This window comes from Lycium barbarum, chromosome 9 (genome assembly GCF_019175385.1).
Source record: "Lycium barbarum isolate Lr01 chromosome 9, ASM1917538v2, whole genome shotgun sequence".
Taxonomy (NCBI): domain Eukaryota; kingdom Viridiplantae; phylum Streptophyta; class Magnoliopsida; order Solanales; family Solanaceae; genus Lycium; species Lycium barbarum.
In genome coordinates this window covers 13,484,246-13,504,487 of record NC_083345.1, presented here as the reverse complement: position 1 = coordinate 13,504,487, position 20,242 = coordinate 13,484,246, and the positions used below count along the sequence as shown (strand labels likewise).

Here is a 20,242-nt window from a genome sequence, read left to right as displayed (position 1 = left end):
GCACAGTTAATTCGAGAAAGATAAATAATGCTCCGTCAGGGTTCAACGTTGAAGAGGCGTTTCTTCCTCTTTCTGCTTTTGTTTCGATCTGAAGCCTTAATGAGTTTTGTCCGTTTGTAAGTTTAAATCTTTTCTTTTATCAGTCCCTTTTGATTTTCGAGTACAAAGTTTTAATGGGATTTTGTCTCCTTCTTGCTTTTCTGATCGGGCGTTTGAAATATCCACCAAAAATCCGAACGTTTGGATTTGGGGGTGGAGCATTTTGACCTAGAGATCCCGTCTAAAATTTGGAACCCCAGCAAATCCTAGAAATCTTCCTATAAATAATCGCTTCTTAAGTCATTTGGAGGGAGTTTTTTAGCCGCCTGGATTTCCTTTGAAAACACTAATTTTCTTCAGCCCAATATTTCTTGGTATTCATAAAAAAAATACTAAATCATTTTGTTTTCTTTTGTCCTTGCTACTACTCCGAATCTGAGGGCATGCAAGCTCGTAATTCGTAGTGTTCGAGTGTATATCGGAGACCCCGCACCAACTTCGCTGCACCCGAAGAAGGTCCGTTAATTCCCCTTTTCTCTTTTATTTTTGCATTTTTTAGTTTCTTAGTTATTATGTGTTAGCTTAGTTCATTGTGTGTATGATTTAGCATATTGCTGTGTTAGTTCAGTTTGTGGTTTTGTGAAGCATGTTTATGTGCTAATATAATTAGACAAAAATGTTGTGTCTTAATTTTGTTTAGCAGTTAAACATGCTTTAGTATGTTAGGTTAGTCTAGCTTATTTAGCCCTGTAGATTATCTTAAACTTACTCTTGTATATCTTATGTGTTACAGCCTATTATGTTAAGCATGGCTAGTTGTTAGTTTAGCCTGTTTTAGTTTAAACATGTCTTTAAGCATTGTGTAATTTGTCCATGTTAAACATGTATCCTGTGTTAGTTGATTATTCTGTAGTAGAGTTCAGATGTGGTTGGTTTTTAATCTGTTTGCAAAGGATATATTAGTCTAGTTTAGCTTATTGTTTGCTTGAGTATTGGTTCTGTTAGTCCATTACTATGGTGGATGTAGTGTTACGACTTGGTCAAATGAGCTAATAATACTGTAAATGACTTAAGTGTGTTAGTCAGCCTGTTTTACATGATGTCATGTTCCATTAAAATTGATCATGATCTTGTTTCTAAATTTTAGTTACCTCTTTCTAGTTAATTGGGAGTTGAAGTTATATGTTTCTCTACTAAAAACCATGTTTTAACTTTATTTGTTGTATTAAATGTGAGTCCAATGACCTGCTGCTGTACTGCCTGATACGTTGGTTAAGAATATACTAAAGCAATGCCTAAATTCCCTGCTTGGCATACCCCACCCCTTCGTATGTCTCAAATCCTTTGACTGTTTTAAAACACCTCTATACTGGCTTAAGTTAAGATGAAAGCCATTTATGAGTTGTGGTGTCTAATGCATTGAGTTGTTTTCTAAATGACATGTAATTTGAATTAGTAAGATGACCAAGACTTTGTATATCCCTTGTATGCCCTGTTTCCTAGTATGAGACTGGTACCATCTGTCTGTTGTTAGTTCAGTATTATAATCCTCAGAACATGCTTTGAAGGTTTTTAAAAGGATTTAAAATCAGTTTTGATGTCTGAAAACTTTTATCCACGTCCTGTTAAGTCTAATAAAGTTATGTGATGTGCTTGGATGATAAATATACTAGTTGCATTCCATATGATCATTCCTTGATAAACTTGAATCTGTTTGTGCATTTGAGGACATTGTATGAGTTAGAATGGTATGTTTTTCCTGCATGATGCTTTGTTTTGGTTCATGTGAAGGGATCTGGTGACTGTTGTCTCCATACTTATGACACAAAATACTTTGTGTTCTGTTTGCTTACCTCTCCATGTGATTAAACTAAAAGTATAGATTTAAGTATTATTATAAGCTGTAAAGGACTGGCAGTTAGTTCAATACATCGAAGTTGTTTGTGTTGTTAAGACATGAGACATGTGGCTGGTCTGAAGGTTTTTTGTGAATTGCAAATGCACATTTTGTCTGAACTCTATATATGTTATTACAAGTGTACCCTTGTTTGAACCTTATAAGCCTCTAGATGTATAAAATATGTCCTGTCTAAAATCTTATGGATAGTAACATGGCTTATCTCAATCCTGTACATGCCTAAATGCAACAAATGTTATACTGTTTTGATTTTGCCTATGTCTAAGTGCTGCCTTGTTTATATATTACAAGTGTGTTGTATCTAAATTATGTATATGTGCGTCTATTACTAGTACATTTTCGTTTAAGCACGTTAATGAGGGGGTTAGATTGGTCATTATGGATCAAGCTTGAACCCTCCCCGATGTTAGCTATGCCTGGGATTCATGAAATCTCTTGGAACTTGTGCAACATCGGGAAGACGAGGGCAAAAGCTTTCCAATAATAACCTTCTAAACATCCTTATGAATGTGTATATACGAAGTATACTCAAATATACATAATGTATACATAAGTCATTTATTTTGTCCTGAAAACTGAAACTGCTCTACTTTATTTTGGGCCTACTTTATTTTTCTTTTGTTGCTTTGACACGTTTTGGGCCTGCTATCATCCTTGTTGCTGTTATCATTTTAATTGGGCCTGTCCACTGTTTGGGCTTGTTTTCTCTTCTCTATAAGTTCTCCTTTTCTACATAAATAAATATAGGCCCTTTGTGCATGTTGCATACTTAATTCATGCATATTTGTACTTAGTAGCGAATGGGTGTAGATGCGTTCTAATTGTAATTTATATTATGTTGGTTGTCGATCATGAAATCGTGTATATTATCACCGCTCTAATTTTTTTTTTTTTGCATGGCATCCGGAGTTGCGAGGAGTCTCAAATGAGAATCAATTTCGCCGCTAGATCAAAAATGATTGAGTCGCCCCACTTCGTGTTTCTAGTTCATCAAACTCGGTTGAAACAAATTTCAGTGACGATCGGGATTAAATTTCTATTCGGGTTCCTCTTTCTCCTCTCGGAAAACAACCAGGGTCGAAGCAATATAAAAAGGGGGAGAAAACGAGAAAGCCTACTACATTTTAGAGCAACATCTTATGTTTTGCTTGATTTATTTGTGTTCATGTGTGATTATTTAACTACTTAGAACACCTAACTTAGTGGGTTAATTGGGTTTTATTTCGGTATAACAACAAAATGTTTTGGTTCATTTTTATGATTCTAGGAGAGCTTTTAATCGGATAGGCTAATTGGGATGTTATTTCGGTATAATACTGGAAATATCTTAATTCATTTCACGAAATATTTTAGTATATCTTTGAAAGAAAAAAATAAGTTTTCAATGTTTCGAAGTCTTCGTTTTCGCCAGGTGCCTAATTTAACCAAAGCTAGCCACTGAGTTATTTCAAATATTTATAAAACGTTGCACAATCCCGCTCTTTCTTTGGTTTACTTACAACTAAAGTCTTTTATGCAAATTATTATCTCATTTAAATAGCATTCTTATATTTTCCATCTTGATAATATTTACAAGCTATTTTCCTAAACATTTAAAATACTATATTTGTATTTTTCTAGTCTTAAATTAATTAACCTAAGTTTGGTCGGTTAACCGTAATTAACGGATCTTAAAGGATGCCTAACCCCTTCCCTTTAAGATAACTAAGAACCCTTATCTAGAATCATTAAGTTAAGTAGACTATTAATCGGACTTAGTCTTTTAGCACTCATATAGTTAAAATAGGTGTCCTAATTCACCGTTAAAATAATTAGGTGGTGACTCCTTAAAAAATAATTAGGAATCACCAATATGTTGTACTCCGCTTTGACCCGTTTAAAATGGGGTATAATATGCCCGCTAGGGGAAAAGCTCACCATTCTTTCATAACGAATGATAGGCATGTGGTATTGTATATACTTGATGTTGCTGCTGATGGTTGTAGACCTGTTTTGAGAATAAATGTTATTGAGAGGTTTCAAGCATCGACAACATCAGCAGCACCACCCCTACCCCCACAGCAGCCAGTCGATGCAAATTCAATGCAAAATGAGAGCATGGGTGATCATTCAATGGATGCGAATGATCATGATATTAATGTCGAAGAATGTGATGGGCAGCCTAGTGGATCACAAACCAACTATGTCTTCAATGATAGAACTGATTTTTACATCGGGAAAACATTCTATAGCAAGGAACATTTAAAAAATTTGTTGAAGAAAGCTGCAATAAAGAGGCCGTTCGGTTTTGTACCGATAAAGAGTAATATAAAATACTATAAGGTGGAATGCACATCTCTTAATTGTGGCTGGATGTTGCGGTGTAGTAAGTATGAGAACTCGGATAGGGTTCGCATTTACAAGTACGTTGGGGAGCACATTTGTGCTGTTGAACATGTTACGAGCCTTCATAAGTGTCACGCCCCGAACTATGGCCTGGGAGAAACACGGCACTCGGTGCCTTGCTGCATGTGACCAAGCGAACCACATGGCTTGCTGAATCATCATGAGGCATAACATGAGCGGAATATAACGTGAATGCATGATGAGCCTTTATAAAACGTAGTAAGTCATAATACTTAATAAAAATACTTGTTTAAACATGAGTGCAAAAATAACATGAATGAGCCAAAATGGCAATACGACTCCGAATGTCTGGCCTGACATAACTGACTTGTCTAGTCTATAAAACCTCTATCATGAGTCTGACTGGAAAACATACTTACTGGGACAAAGCCCCCAGCATACCTTCAGATGCATAACTAAGCATAAAACAAAAGTTGACTAAACCCCGAATGAGATGGGGCTCACCAATAAGCTGATACGAATGTTGTCTTACTGAGCAGATGTGTCGTCCTGTATATTAGTACCTGCATCGTGAAATGCAGGCCCCCGGGCAATAAAAGGGGACGTCAGCACATTGAATGTACTGGTATGTAAAGCAACTGAAAGAAATAACATGGGACAAGGAATAACATGATAAGAACTGAAACTGAAAACCTGGACATGAAAATGAGGATGAGCATGAGTAATATATATATATATATATATAGTAAAACATGATAAGTAGGGAGAGCATTTCATAAACCGACATGTGATATCACTACGTGGGTACGTGGAGTCTGGTCCTCGCCGCGACCAGCAGAGCCCTCATACCTTGCCAGGGTATAAGATGGTATCATGCCTGATGGATCCATTCAGTGTAAAATTAAGGTATCGTCCTATCTGGACGGAGCGATCCTTGTCCTATGGTGGCTACATAGTTTCAGGCTATCTGAGCCTTCTCGGTAATTCGTGCAACTCCCAAAAACATGAACATAATATAGTTGGCTAAGAAGCCTATGACTTTCGTGAATTAACTTGTACTTGTCTTGCAATCATGATTTCACGAAATAACTTGTAAACATGGTTTCATGAAATAACTTGTAAATATGGTTTCATGAAATAATTTGTATTTAGTATGTATGTATCTTGTATCATAGCATGAAAGTAATTATATAATATAGTTGCATGAAAACTTGTAAACATGTAGGATATTCATGAAATAATCATTTTATTTAAAAACATGCATGCAAGAACCCATGGAATACAAGATATGGGTTTTCATGGATTACGGACGGATTCTCAATATTCATAAACAAATATTAAGAACTCAATGATGGAATTATAACAATTCATACATAATATAATCATGGACATAGACCTAAGGTTATCATGAGCATGGTATAGAAACCCTAGTTTTAGTAGAGAATCATAATTTATGGATTATGAGGCGTGGGGAAGAACAATAATGTTCTCACACGTAGATAGTAACTCTACATACCTTAATCGCTCCAAAACTTGAATTAAAGACTTGAGCTTTGAAGAAGATTTCCAAAATCTTGAATTCTTGAACCTTGAGATGGGTTTTCTTGAAAACCCTAGTTTTAGAATGATAATTTCTTGTTTAGATTACAAGGATGGGTGTTAGAATTGAGTTAGAATAATTAGAGTAGACTTACCTTGGTCTTCTTGATGATGGAGGAGAGTAGGAGGTCGTTCTAGGGTTTGAAGGAATGAAAAATAATGACTTAAACTGATATGGACGAATATATAGTGTTCTCGAAAATTGCACTTTACGTCCAGCAAAATACTGGCCGTATTTTGCAATACGGACTGCACTGCTTCTCTTCAGTAAAATGGCCATAACTCTTTGCACAGATGTCCGTTTGACACCCATAATATACCGTTGGAAAGGTATTTCAATGATCTAAAACTTTCATCAAGGAAGTTTTCCTAAATTACGAATACATTTTGAAATACGGGCCGTAAACTGAAATACGGTTCGTATTTAACCATATAGCATCCAACTGCCAAATTCCAGAATGCTCAGAAATCCTTGGTACCAGTTTACGACTTGGTTTACGGCCCGTAAACTGAAAAACGGCCACTGTTCATGGGCATAAACCACCATCTCACAACTGAACAGGGAAATTCCAATTCCCACATTCTTTATCTGATTATCTAAGTCTAGGATCATGGTCAAAGCTTTCGTTAAAGGTACGGGGTGTTACAATAAGCATGCCTCGTCACATGTCATTGTATCAGTCTTGATGAATGACTATATTTGAAAACAAAGGGCCATCGATAAAGGAAATCCAAAAGACGGTTTTCAGGGAGTTTCTTTGTAAACCGAACTACTGGAAGTGTTGGAAGGCTGGTATAATTGCTAAGAACTGGGTTAGGGGGACACCGTTGCACGGGTATGGTTGCTTACCAGCTTATTCTTACATGGTTGAGAGTCTAAATCCGGGTTCTAGAATTTGCATCAGGCTTGCAGATGACAACAACTTTTTATATTACTTCGTGTCTTACGCAGCTTGCATTCGAGGATATACCCACATGAGAAAGGTTATTGCCGTTGATGCACACATTTATACGGCAAGTACGAGGGTGTCTTGTTGTCTGCCGTCGCACAGGATACTGAGAACCATGTCTATCCTATTTCATTTTGCATTATGGACAAGGAGTGTGATGATTCTTGGACCTACTTCTTCCAGCAACTCAAGTTTATAGTCGCTGATGAACCAGACTTGTGCATCATCTTTGATAAACACAAGAGCATAGTGTTGACACCCAATTTTTGCCCCTCCTTTACTCCAATTAATAAATCAATATCTTATTTTTACCCTTACTTTATTATAATTTCTACTACTATATTAATATTGTTAAGTATTAATACGTCGTACATCGCTACTTACTTATTATGTATAACTTAGGTAATATTTTTACTCTATTATTACTTTGCCCATATTTTATATATTAACGTTAATTATGGAATTTATTATCGTTATTATTATTGTTATAACTACATAATATATTTGATCTAATTTAGAAGCCCATACTTTAAATTCATTAACCCCACCAGCCCATACTTTAAATTCATTAACCCGCCAACCCACATTTTCGGACCAACAGACCAGCCCACTCCAACACCCGACCCGGCCCACCTTTTCTTAAAACTCATCATCGATCAACCCTAAATCGTCAACAGCTTGGCGACTCCTAACTTTAAATAACCCGGAATTATCGGGATGTTGTAAACTATTTTGAATTCGGTTAAAATAGGGTATAACACATAGCAAACGGTATTTTCAGGACATATGAGCATGCTCGCCATGGACTTTGCATAAAGCATCTTTCTGAAAACCTCCGAAAGAATTTCCGATGTGGAGATTCTCTTCATGCATACTTTAATGCAGCAAAGGCATATGGTTACGAGGAGTTCGATGAACATTTTCAGCAATTCAGGGATAAAAGCCCTGAAGCAACTCAGTGCCTTGAGTTTGAGATTGGATTTGAAAAGTGGAGCCGGACACATTTTCCAGCCAACAGGTACGATGTTCTCACCATAAACATTGTCGAGTCTCTTAACTCAATGTTGAGGAATGAAAGAGAGTACCCCGTGTCTGCCATATTCACTTCCATTTCTAGGAGGTTTGCTGAAATATTCAGGCAGAGGCGTGCAGATATCGGCGATTCAAATAATATATTTGTGCTTCCGGCTGAAATGACGTTAAGGGAAAAGATGACTCAGGGCGATTCCTTGTTTGTCAGTAATATAAATGGGGATGCCAACGAGTTCACCGTTATAGGCAGTGGCAGAACTGCCAAAGTCAATCTACTGAACAAAACATGTTTTTGTAGAGAGTATGACTTGGTGAAATTACCGTGCGCTCATGCCATGGCAGCCTTGAGATTGAAGTATGGAAATGGATATAGTTCAAGCATCTACAAGTATTCTTCACCGATGTATAAAGTTCAATCTTACATCCTTACATTTGCTGAAACTATCAATGTAGTGCCTCCAGAGTCTGAATGGGTTGTGCCTGAGAAGTATGCAAAGCTGTACATTGCTCCACCTCCTTATGAGCCCAAACTTAGAAGGAAGGGAATAAAGCGTATCCCTGGAATCGCGGAATCTTTTAAGCCCAGAGGTCGTGTAAAAGGGAGGAGAAACAAGTGCACACTTTGCAAGGGAAGCGGCCACAAGAGAACAACGTGCCGAAATAGAGAGGGATGAACTTGATGTAGTTTTCAATGTATTTCATTGTATTTTTCTTGTACTTTGCAGTTCTTGGTTTTTCAAATAAATATTTCAGCGAATTGAGTGTCAGTTCAATATTAATCAATTGTATAATGGTATATAATAAACCACTATTCTGTTCTATATATCTACTAGGTACAGTACACAATTAACTTAGAAGCAAGTCTACAATAGACCATGTATATGATCTCTAATCGCTTTAAAAGCCTAGCGACTGCCGAACCGCCAAACGTCACGAATAAAAATTCGAAAAGCCTGCGATTATGTCTAATCAAATCCATATTTAAACGCCACCTCCATGCGTATTTACACGCGTCGCTCATCCATTGGCCGACGGTTCAGTAAACCGAGGCGATGAGTCTATAAATCGCCTGAGCCTATTTGAAAAGTTCATCTCATCACTCTTCATCAAAAACACTCCCAAAGGTTGATCAAAAATGCCGAGAAGGATAAGAAATAGAGATGCAAACCGTCACCCCTAGTATCGAGCATCACATCCTGAGGTGCTACTCCTCAGGAATGATTTTCAGAGGCTCTTTAGAGGCCTCGGCGAGGATCGTGAGCGGTTGGAAGCTGCCATCCGCATGCTGCGTGTGCTTCTAAAGCTCGAGGGTGTTGACCCCGATGCTCTGATCACCCCCCCCCCCCAACCATCCCCCTAGTTTAGTAGTTTTTTAGTTTATTTTTGTTGGGGGGTGTTTTTTTTTTTTTTTTTTTGTAAATCCGCCTGCATTAATTAAATCAGCGTTTGTTATGATTGTTGTGTTCTTTTGATATTTTCTGCTTTCTATTGATTTAATGCTATTTTTTGAGTGGAGTAATAACCAAACAAATACCACATCGATAATAACCACAATTTATGGTCTATTATAGACGTCCATGTTGATGATCGATTATAGACCACATAAAAAAAGGGGACTGTTTTGGAATGAGAAGCCTGGTGAATGGGCACAAGTGTAAAGCTCGTAAAAATAATTAAAAATAAAAAATATAAAAAATGTCAAACCCCAAACTCAAAAAGAAAAAAAAAATCCAAACTGCATAAATCTAAGGGAGCGTGGATAGGTCTATCATAGACCAGTAGTTTACAACAGCCAAAGGGTATAGTATATTGTAGATTACATAGTTAGTCTATACTCTACTGATAGTGATATATAAACCAGGACCACTGTTTACCTAAAAAAGCTATAATTAAATAAAATAAAATAAATAAAAAGGCTTGATGCTATTTACACAATGTAGTAACACTTCAATACATTATATGAGAGTCCCCATCCATTATACACATGATTTAAAGAGCTTTAGAACAAGTAATGGTCCTTAATCATTAAATATTTGCCTAAAAAGGAAGACTTGATGCTATTTTAACGCTATATTAACACTTGATTACATCATATTAGAGTCCCCATCCATTATACACATGATCCAAAGATCTTTAGAACAAGTAATGGCAATCGTAACACTACTATCCAATAAGTTTGACAATAAGCTAATGTTCTCAAAGCACAATCTTGTTCCAAGGAGGACCATTACTTGTTCTCCAGATGCTTCAAAGACTCCATAAGCAACAAGAACCTTCAAAGAATCCTCAATCTTCTCCAGATGTTGCTTTAGTTACTCATGCTCCACCTGCACTGATGGGCCCCCACTTAGTACAGCATAACCCGTAGATGTCCCAATACCAACATTATCTTTTGCAGCTGAATTACCACTAACATCTTCCGAATGATTATCCTTGGCCTCTTGAGTATAGTCCTCATCAAAATGCTCCACGGACTCCTTCCGCGACCTACTAGAAGCCTTTGAGGAATGTTTTGGTGTAATCAAAACAGTAACGCCTTCAAGTTCACGCTTCAACTCATCAATGATTAGATTATTAGTATCATCATCATATTGCACCAGATTTTTCATGTAGTCCTGCTCCGACTCACGCACTGTAGGGATGAGGTAAAGGTGCACCATCTACAAATAAACAAAACATTAACATTAAGCTTATATTTTTGCTAAAAAATTAATAATAGACTCAAAATTTATACCTCAGCAACTCCAACTCTATTCTTAAATGGATCTCTTTCAAAGAATCGCTCCATTTTCTTGGTGTGCCACCTAAGAATCCTAGGAATAGGTAAAGGAACCTCCTCTAATTTCCCAGCATTCCTTCCAAGTGTAGGAAAAGCTTCATATGCCCAGACCTCTAATCACAGAAATAAAAGTTGAGTGGAAAATAAACAAGACACAGTCTATACTCTACTGCACCAGTAGTTTATATTATTTACCATGAATGCCCAGGGGAAGCCATAGAGCGCATATGATGCAACCCTTTTCTCTGCGTACACTTGGTGGTACTTGGGAATGTCTATCTTGTTCTTCAAATAGTCCAAAGTGAGTTCAAATGATTCCTTTCCCCAAGGATAGCTCTTGAAGAACTCCAAATCGTTTGTCATTTTTATCAGGTCATGCTCCACACCCTTTGACACATCTTTGGCAAGCCATATTGTGTGCACAAACCACACAAGACAACATTTCAGCTTTTCCTCTTTGGTCAGCCTAGGCCCTCTTACCACCACCAATAGTTTTCTGTAGCAATCTTTTTATTGCGATAAACTTTTGGGCAGAATCCCGCCCCTTTCTTAAGTACCCTTTTCTCTCTAGTTCGGCTAGGATATGATCCACAGTTTAGACCAGTGATCAAAGCAAACTCATTAATGCCAAAATACACAGGCTTGTCATTCACCAAGAACCACATCCCACGCTTCTTCTTCTCAAGCACATGACGAAGAACCATATAGTGCACCAACATTCCATTGAATCTATTGAAGTGTTTTGATATTTTTCTAAAGTGATCAAAACAGAAATGCCTGAACATTTTCCTAAGTTTTTGATCTTTTAGGGTTTTTTTAAAATCATCAAGCAATGTCAGCCTACTCCTAACCGAAACTTTTGCTGGAAACGATTCGTAATCATCCATCCAATTGATCAGACCATACTTGTCAACGTTAATTGTCTTTGCACAATATGGCAAGGACAAGGGATCATCATTTTCATCACCACCAGACCCCTTAGAAACGTAGGGATCATCTCTTTCACCTTCCTCGACACTATACTCATCATTATTCTCCTCTGAGCATGCGTCATTTTTAGCTTGTACAATTTTTCTTCTTTTACCTTCTCGGCTAACTTCTTTACCTTTTCTTTTTTTATCGTCAGATGTGGCCCTAGAACGGGTTTGAATTATGTGCCCTCCTCTTTCTCTACATCTAGCCATTTTTTATAATCTATATACAAATAATACAGTGACGTTGATCAGCCCCGACAAAAAACAAGAATAATCGACCAAAAGTCTATTAATAGACCGTGATATGTTTGCAAAAACAGAAAAACAAAGATCGAAACAAGCAAAATAAGCAGAAATAACACATATTTCTAGCAAAAAACAGGCAAAACTTCCAAGATTTTGAAAAAGAAATCTCAACTTTACGAACACTAAGGTTCTATCGAGTTCGTCAAATAATAACAACTTTCATGGCAAAATGGAGCTCTAAACGCTCTGGAGGAGTTGCTAAATTAAAGAAAATACCTGAAATGGACGGCAAGAACGTTACCAAGACTGGGGGAGAGGGAGAATTCCGATGTGCACTTCAATTTTGTTATAGCAGGAGTTGGGAAGAGCTGAGGAGAGAGAAGGCAGCTTTTGTATACTTTAATATAATTGAAAGGGGACTTAAGTGTATAAGTTGTGAACTACAAAGTTTTTAAAATTATAAAGTGACCTCGGGACTACTACCCTTAACCCTAAAATGAAAAAAAAAAAAAAAAGGAGTGGCCCTGTTACAAATTAAACTAAGGAAGTGGCTTCTTTGCCAAATACTCTCAACTTACTATGTGGATTCTTATTAATATTAAGAGTATAGTTGAAAATCAACTTTAGTCATGAATTCCTAAAGCGACGATTATTTTGGAACAATTCTTTTGATCTAAGGCGACTGTTAATTTATGACAAAGAAAGTATAAGACACTGACTCTCCTATATATCAGTAGACATAACATAAACTCCTTCCGTGTTTTTATCTTGGGACAATTCTTTTGATCTTAAGTGTCTTTTTATCTTTTAAAAAATTCAAAATAACTATCACTTTCAAAAATCAAGAAAGATTTGATCACTTCTCTCAAATTTTCCCCTGCTAATAAAAGGAAAAAAGGTGATTAATAGTGCTAATTTTTAAATAGTAGCACTTCTCAATAAGAAATAAATATAAAACTTGGTAATTACACCTTGTCCATGATGTTTTCTTAATGAACGTGTTCAAGTCTTAAAAGACATTTAAAATGAGATGAAAAAGTAAATAATAATAATAATAATAATAATAATGCGGGCTGCTTTTTGGCTAAATTAAACAAGGAAATATCCAAAGAAATCCACAGAAAAATCCGATGAAAGAGAAGGTTCTGAACTTTCGTGGCTTGTTTGATCAATTTTCAAGCACTAATTATGACCTAGATTTGGTTGAATTATATTGAACTTCCAATTATGATGAAGTTTTATCAATTTATTATAATAAGCGCTTTTCGGCTTTTAGCATGCTTTATCTCCGTAATTATTAGTTTATAATGGACATTTGCTTAGTGATTATTGTCATTAACCAGTCACTCAGAAAAGGTAGATCTCTCCCATAGCCGTTAATTAGCTCATCGCTTGAAAAGGGTCAATCTCCTGCTCCCTTGTTTCATTTTAACAGTTGATTTAGCTTCATTAGGCTCATTTACAAAAATGATAAGTGTAAGGTATAATTTATTAATTACCCCTATTTATTAAATATTTTTTTAGAAATGAGCATTATTAAAAAAAAAACTATTTCTTTAATGCTATAGGGTATAATCGGAAGCAATTGCCAACTTTATTCTTGAATTCCTAAAGTAACAATTATTTTGAGACAACTCTCTTAAGCTAAAGGACAGTTAAATGGGACAAAGGGAGTATTGCTTTATATCTTTTTCACCATGCTTTATTAAAGTAACTACTTTCCAAATTTATCGGAAAACTAGTAGTCTAATTTGGATTTTCGAAACATAGTCTATGAACAACTTAGTAAAATAAACACTTAATGAATAATTTTTTAAGGGGAGTACAGAGTCAATGTTGGACTAGTAAAAGGAACCGGGAGGAGTATAACCGGAATTTACAATAATGGGCCTAAAAGTCAAACAAAATTTCGCCTACAGTCTTTGTTACATAAATTTCTTTTAATTTGCTATAATGAACAAGTAAAAGAGAAATTATTTTTAAGTATATATACGAATTAGTAAAAGAAACAGAAGGAGTAGTTTTCAAATGTATGAGGTGGTAAAAAAAATTCTCTTTCGCTATTTAAAGACTTGCCCTTGACTTCTTGGCCCTTGCTATCATCGCGAACACTAATCAAATTAAAAGTTATATTTCAAAACGTTTTTTGATTATGAGAATTTGTGTCTTATTATTTTCTTGACATATGTAATCCTCAATTCCTCATTTGGTCATTCCCCCTTCGCACCTCCCCCACAAAATAACGTTTTCCTAAGAAAGAAAGAAAAAACATGAGAGCATTAATCGATTGGGTAGGGAACCCACTATGATCAATAATAGAGATATGCAATGATATAGTAATTGAAAAATATATAAATAAGGTGCAAGGGCATAATAATCACTTTGAAGACCAACCATGTGAAAGATGCTAATCCAAAGAACAATGGTAAAGCACTGTTCTAGCCGTGCAACTCCATCACCCTTCCACAGTACTAGCTCACTGCAAAAAAAAAAAAAAAAAAAAAAATTGATATCAATTATGAATTTTGTCGCTAATTTATTCTTAAATAACTCGTAGCTAATAGAATGTTTAAATAATTTATTGATACATAGGATTAGCGATGAATTTTCTTATTTAGTTTGAATTTGTTCATCGCTAATTACCATTTCTATTAATAGTGGGTGTGGGAACATCATGGAAGAAAAAGATGATTCTGAAAGGAATCTGTTTATAATTTATAGAAAGGTATTGAGCTTCTCAACATAATGCCCATCCCCTCTTTAGGTGATGTGGTGATGATATTAAAGTAAGAACATTAATTTTGATTGACTTGAGACTTGAGACTCGAGTAGAAGAAAGGATGTCCACGTGTTGTTTCAAACCAGACATTCTAAAATGGTAGGGAAAAGGGAAGAATATGATGTCAGCAACGCAAGGGATATTCTGGAGGGTCCGCCTCTGGAATCAAAAAAAAAAAAACTATAATTAAGAAATGTCCGAGAGTTAATGTTAAACGATTCAAAATTCAGTGAATACATAAAAATAAAAATAAAAAGTGCAACCCTGAAATTCATAACATACTTCATTTAAAACAAATTTTGAACACTCCTGACACTAGTAGAAGGTTTTCTTATATCAAGAGGATTTTATAATGTACTATGTTATATACAAATAAATTTATCTCACCCGAGTTACACATGATATTCATGTAAGAAAAATATGTGTTTATATTATAGATATTTTATTTATATTTGAAGTATTCTGAGTTTGAGAATAGTCCGAGAACATTAACTTAATTATAAGTGTGATAATTGATTATTGGTTCGTGCATTTTATGTGCTTGGTGGCTCTATTGTGATGATAAGTGTAAGTTCGACCTAATAAGGCCCTAATTAAGGGGGCCGTCAGTGTTTCATTACAACTAAATCCTCTATCTAACCCTTATATAAATGGGATTACTACGTGGTGCAGAGAACATTAGGATATATTTATATTTAGTAGCTATACTTTATTTTAATTACATCTCATAGCTAAATCTTGTATTTCAATTACATAAAGTAACTAATTCAAAACTCATCTCCTCTTATCCCATTATGTCAATCTTTTCTCTCAACTCCCTGTTTCTCTTCTCCCTGAACTCTCTCTCCTTTTTCACTCTCTCTTCTCAGCCTCCGCCGCGGTCGGTCCGCCTCCTGTTGGTCCGCCTCAACAATTCTTCGGCGCCTCTGAAGCCAACCATGTTTGTTCCAATCAACCATTAAGGTGGGACCCAACAGATCGCACTTTGAACCTTCACCTATTCCAATCGACCCACATATACTCAGCCGACAGTCATCTTCTCTGGCGTCTCAGATCTGAGTCAGATCTAAATGTACTTCTCAGATCTAAGTATTTATCAATGTTGTTGCTTGAGATGTATTTTTTTTTTGTGTTGAATATATAGAAAGAAATGGTTTCTGGTTGGATTCTTACTGGACAACAGCGTCGTTGTCGGCGATGAAAAAATCTCCAGCGGTGTATTTTAAGATCTGAGTGAATTTTATTTTTTGTATCTCAAATATGAGTGTATTTTTTTTTTCTTGTATCTCAAATTTGAGTGTTTTTTTCTTGTATCTCAGATCTAAGTGTATTTCAGTGTATTCGTTATTTTTTAGTGTAAAATAGAGTGTTTCTTTATGTATTTTTTGCTTGTATTTCGAAGGAGATTTTTTTTTGTATACAAATGAATACAGTGAATTTCGAATACAGCTGAATATCCCTATATTTTTTTGCATTTATGTTGTTTGAATACAATCGAATTTAAATACAATAAGTTGAATAGAGTTGAAAAGTTGTACGAATGAATACAACCAAATTGAATGCTCTCTCCGTTCACTTTTACTTATCCAGTATTCCAAAAATAGATTTCACTTTTACTTGTCACTTTTAGCATATTAAGACAAGACAATTTATTTTTTCCTGTTTTACCCATAGTATTAAATACTCACTTTAAATCATTTTTCAAATCCAATAAAAATATACACCAATTAATATGGGTACATTGGTAAATTATACACTTCATTTATTATTTCTTAAGGCCTGTGCATAGTCAAAAGTAGATAAGTAAAAGTGAACAGAAGGAGTACATCTGAATTGAATACAGCAAAATACAGCCGAATTTGAATACACGTTACTGTAGCTACGAAATGTAATTAGCAAAAGTATAGCTATACCTAAAAAAAAATCCTTAAAGTGTAGTCATTTTGGTAATTTCCTCCATATAAATACTGTTATTTCTTAATATCTATGTGTATGGAAATTGTCCCATTAACATCATCATATTGTGAAAGGATAGTAAAGAGAAAGTTCTAGTTCGTCATGGATTGACAGTATGTCTCAAACAAGTAATCAAGTATCCTTATTAATCGAAATTAATTTTTATATCCCAATTATCATGTTTAATCTTGGGTTTCTTATATCAATATTTTACAATTCGAATTATGAAAATTCAATTGAATCCCTCAATACAAAAAGTAAGAACAATTTGGGTAGAAAAAAAAGACCACGTAATGTTTCAAACCAAACATTCTAAAATGGTAGGGAAAAGGGCGAAATATGGACCCTATTACATGGTGCTCCAACATAAAGGATATTCTGGATCAAGGGCGCGTACAGACACTCATTGTATTAAATTCAACAAGTACAGTATATGTATTATAAGTATTATATATTTCTTCATTATATTTTTTGTGAAAAAGCTCGATTGAACACATCATTTAGAAAAAGGCACTATATTAACTTCACGGAAGAAAATACTACTGTTGAAATACGGAAGAATTCAAATCTTAGATAAAAAATACTATATATGGACGGTATGAATTGTCTAAATTGATACTCGTGATCTTAAACACATCATGGCATTTCTGCAACTATAAAAGTATGTAACTAAAGGAAAAATAAGAAGTTTAAAAGTTATTTGCTTTTAAATATAAAAACGTATATTCCTATTGAAACAGACTAAAAAAAAATATTACCTAAAATGGAACAACGTGAGTATTTATAAATTGGTATCCACTGTCACAGAAGTGCAGTGGTAATTTTATTTGCATCTAGTTAATTAGCATTCTTTATCATTTATTTGTTGTGGAGTTGTTGAATATTCAGTGTATTCTCTTTGATTAAAATCATGCTTTTCTGTGGACAAGGCATCAGGATTATAGTGTTTGGTTATAAACCATGTGGAAGTGCATCAGTATAGTTCATGCACTTAATGTATTCAATTTCGTTTGGTGGTTGTCGATCATAATGTTTTTTCTAGTGTTGGAACTTAGCTTTTTGCTTTTTCCAGTGTTTGTCCAAAGATGACAGCTTTCAAGATTTGTTGAATCATTTTGTGTTTTGGTTCTTCTTCAATTGAATTTTGGCCCAAACGCGGAAAATATTGGACGTTTGGCTCAGATTAGGGGTGAGTTTGACAAAATGTTCTGAAAAATAAGTGATTTTCTCACTTATTTAAGGAGAACATATTTTTCTTATTAATAGCTTGTGAATTTATAATATATTTGGAGGGTGAAGTCGTGGGAGACAATTAACATGGAACGTCACTTATGGAAAGTGCATTTCCTATTTCCATCAGGAAAGTTACTCTTTAAGTAACCTGTTTTTTTCTAAAAAGAATGTATTTTAAAGCATTTTGACCAATCAAGTATGAAAAAAATTCTTGAAAACAATAGTATAATTTATATCTACTTCTTTACTTAAAGGCTATAGCTGTGCATGACCACTAGCTGCTATCGTCTTCTGATGGTTTAGAAATTAAAAAAAAAATCTAATTTGTTTTTTTTCCCAATTATATGCGCATTGCTCTACCCCAAGAAATGAGAAAAGAGAATTATAAGAAAAAGAAAAAAGCTTTAACAATAGGCTCATTTAAGGAGTGTTGCAGTGAGCTTTAATAAAGACTGAACTTCTCAAATTCTCACATTGGAACCAGACGCAAGGCAATGAAAGTAAGTAGAAAATGAACCCATGTGTCTAAATGTGAATGAAATTTTTAGTGATGTCACGGATCTACTCCCTCCGTCCTAAAATAAGTGTCATTTTAGCAAAAAGAATGTCTCAAATTAACTGTCGTTTTAAGAATTCAAGGCTAAAATTAGTATTTTTATTCCAACTACACCCTTGTATGGAAGAACTATTTTTTAATGGTGCTCAATTCTCAAATAGTCAAAAGGATAGTTTAGTAAACAATATATTGCATTTATTGATTTTTTTTAATAGACGTGAAATAAGCTAAAGCGATACTAATTTTGAGACGGAGGAAATATGTGTGTGGCAATGAAATTCAACGGTTGACTAAGAATACAACGCTCAACTAATTAACCTAAATGACAAAATTAGTAAAATCAGTAAAAGTGAGAGAATGGAATATCAAAATTGGAATGACGACAAGGCTTCTATGTTTTGAGGACATCACTGGAGGACCTAAGTATAATCACCTATAGCTAACAATGATCATACTGTAGACTGTTACATTTGCCCAAAACTCATTTGACTTTTTGTCACCTTAGTTTCCAAACCCGTATGAAATTCTAGTGCTCTATGGTCCATCATCGTACTCCAATTCCACTTTTACAAACTTCTCCTACTTTTTGTTTCCACATAAAATCTTAGAATTTCTAAGGGCTACTACCTACTAGTCATAGGACTAATAATTTTCACATACACGTGTCGATCATCATTGAACAATTGTTTGGAAGAATTTTAATTTGTACAAAGAAGTTTTCGAGAGAAAATGAGAAAAATGGTCCTTTTATATTTGGGGTACGGTTAAAGTGGTCCTTTAAATGTATTTTTGAGTTCTTTTAGCCTCTACATTAGCTAAAACTAAGTAATTTTTTCTTTATCAGCATATGATATATAATAAACGCTAGCTGATTTTATGGGATTTATTATGCAGAAGATTTAACTAGAAACACCAAGAAAGTTCCGTCAAATCTTGAATATCGCAACACCAAAAGACGCCATTAGCCACCAAAAATTGATTAGATACTTGATGCAAAACAAAGTGCTCATTTTTGGAAAATCTAGGAAAACAAACTGCTCAAGAATATATTTAAGGGACCATTGTGAACCTGCTCCCAAATATAAGGGACCATTTCTGTCATTTTCTTAAGTAAATGGACGTTTTTTCTTCCCTTGTTCTTTACTTTGTTGTGATTTGGTCATTATGATGCAAATACACTTTAACATAATGATATCCAAATGCTTTGTTTCTTGATTACTCATTTTTAAAAGTGAGGAACCTATTTTCCGAGGTCACACGATTCTGTAATATCTCAACTATTAGAGTAGTACTATAACACTGAAAATACAATAAACCAAGGGGATATGGAATTCGGAAAAGGGCCAAAATTACCCCTGAACTTTGAAAAATAGTTCATCCATACCCTTCGTTATACTTTAGGGCCAATTATATCCTTACAGTTATACTATGGGGTCAATTATACCCTTCTGTCTAACTGTTGTCATGTGGCATCATCCCAGTCCTTCAAAATTATTTTTTTCAGCAAAAATAATACGGATAATTTTTATATTTTTTTCTGGAAAAATTATCCGTATTATTTTTGCTGAAAAAAAAAATCGGGTCGAATTGAGTTATTTTAGTGAGTAAAAAATTATTTGAGGGTAAAATAATTTTGAAAGGCTGGGATGATGCCACGTGGCAACAGTTAGACAGAAGGGTATAATTGACCCCATAGTATAACTGTAAGGGTATAATTGACCCTAAAGTATAACGAAGGGTATGGATAAACTATTTTTCAAAATTCAAGGGTAATTTTGGCCCTTTTCCGTATGAAATTAAATTCATCACCAAAAAGCTGATTTAACATTTTCCTT

At 34.8% G+C, this 20,242-nt stretch overlaps 1 protein-coding gene across 1 annotated transcript; it reads left to right on the top strand.

The window, feature by feature from the left end:
• The first annotated feature begins 3,838 nt into the window (after positions 1-3,838).
• LOC132611665 (uncharacterized) lies at positions 3,839-8,558 on the top strand. The gene is made up of 4 exons (XM_060326059.1): positions 3,839-4,259; positions 6,615-6,916; positions 7,003-7,070; positions 7,634-8,558. The coding sequence occupies exons 1-4, from the start codon at positions 3,839-3,841 to the stop codon at positions 8,556-8,558; spliced, it is 1,716 nt and encodes a 571-aa protein (XP_060182042.1).
• Positions 8,559-20,242: the final 11,684 nt, after the last annotated feature.

Bases quoted from the DNA above. Each gene is read 5' to 3' on its own strand.
- LOC132611665 (XM_060326059.1), top strand. From the start codon at position 3,839: ATGGGGTATAATATGCCCGCTAGGGGAAAAGCTCACCATTCTTTCATA. The intron at 4,260-6,614 runs GTAATATAAAAT...TTGAAAACAAAG, and splicing joins CGGTTTTGTACCGATAAAGA to GGCCATCGATAAAGGAAATC. The intron at 7,071-7,633 runs GTGCATCATCTT...CGGTATTTTCAG, and splicing joins GTCGCTGATGAACCAGACTT to GACATATGAGCATGCTCGCC.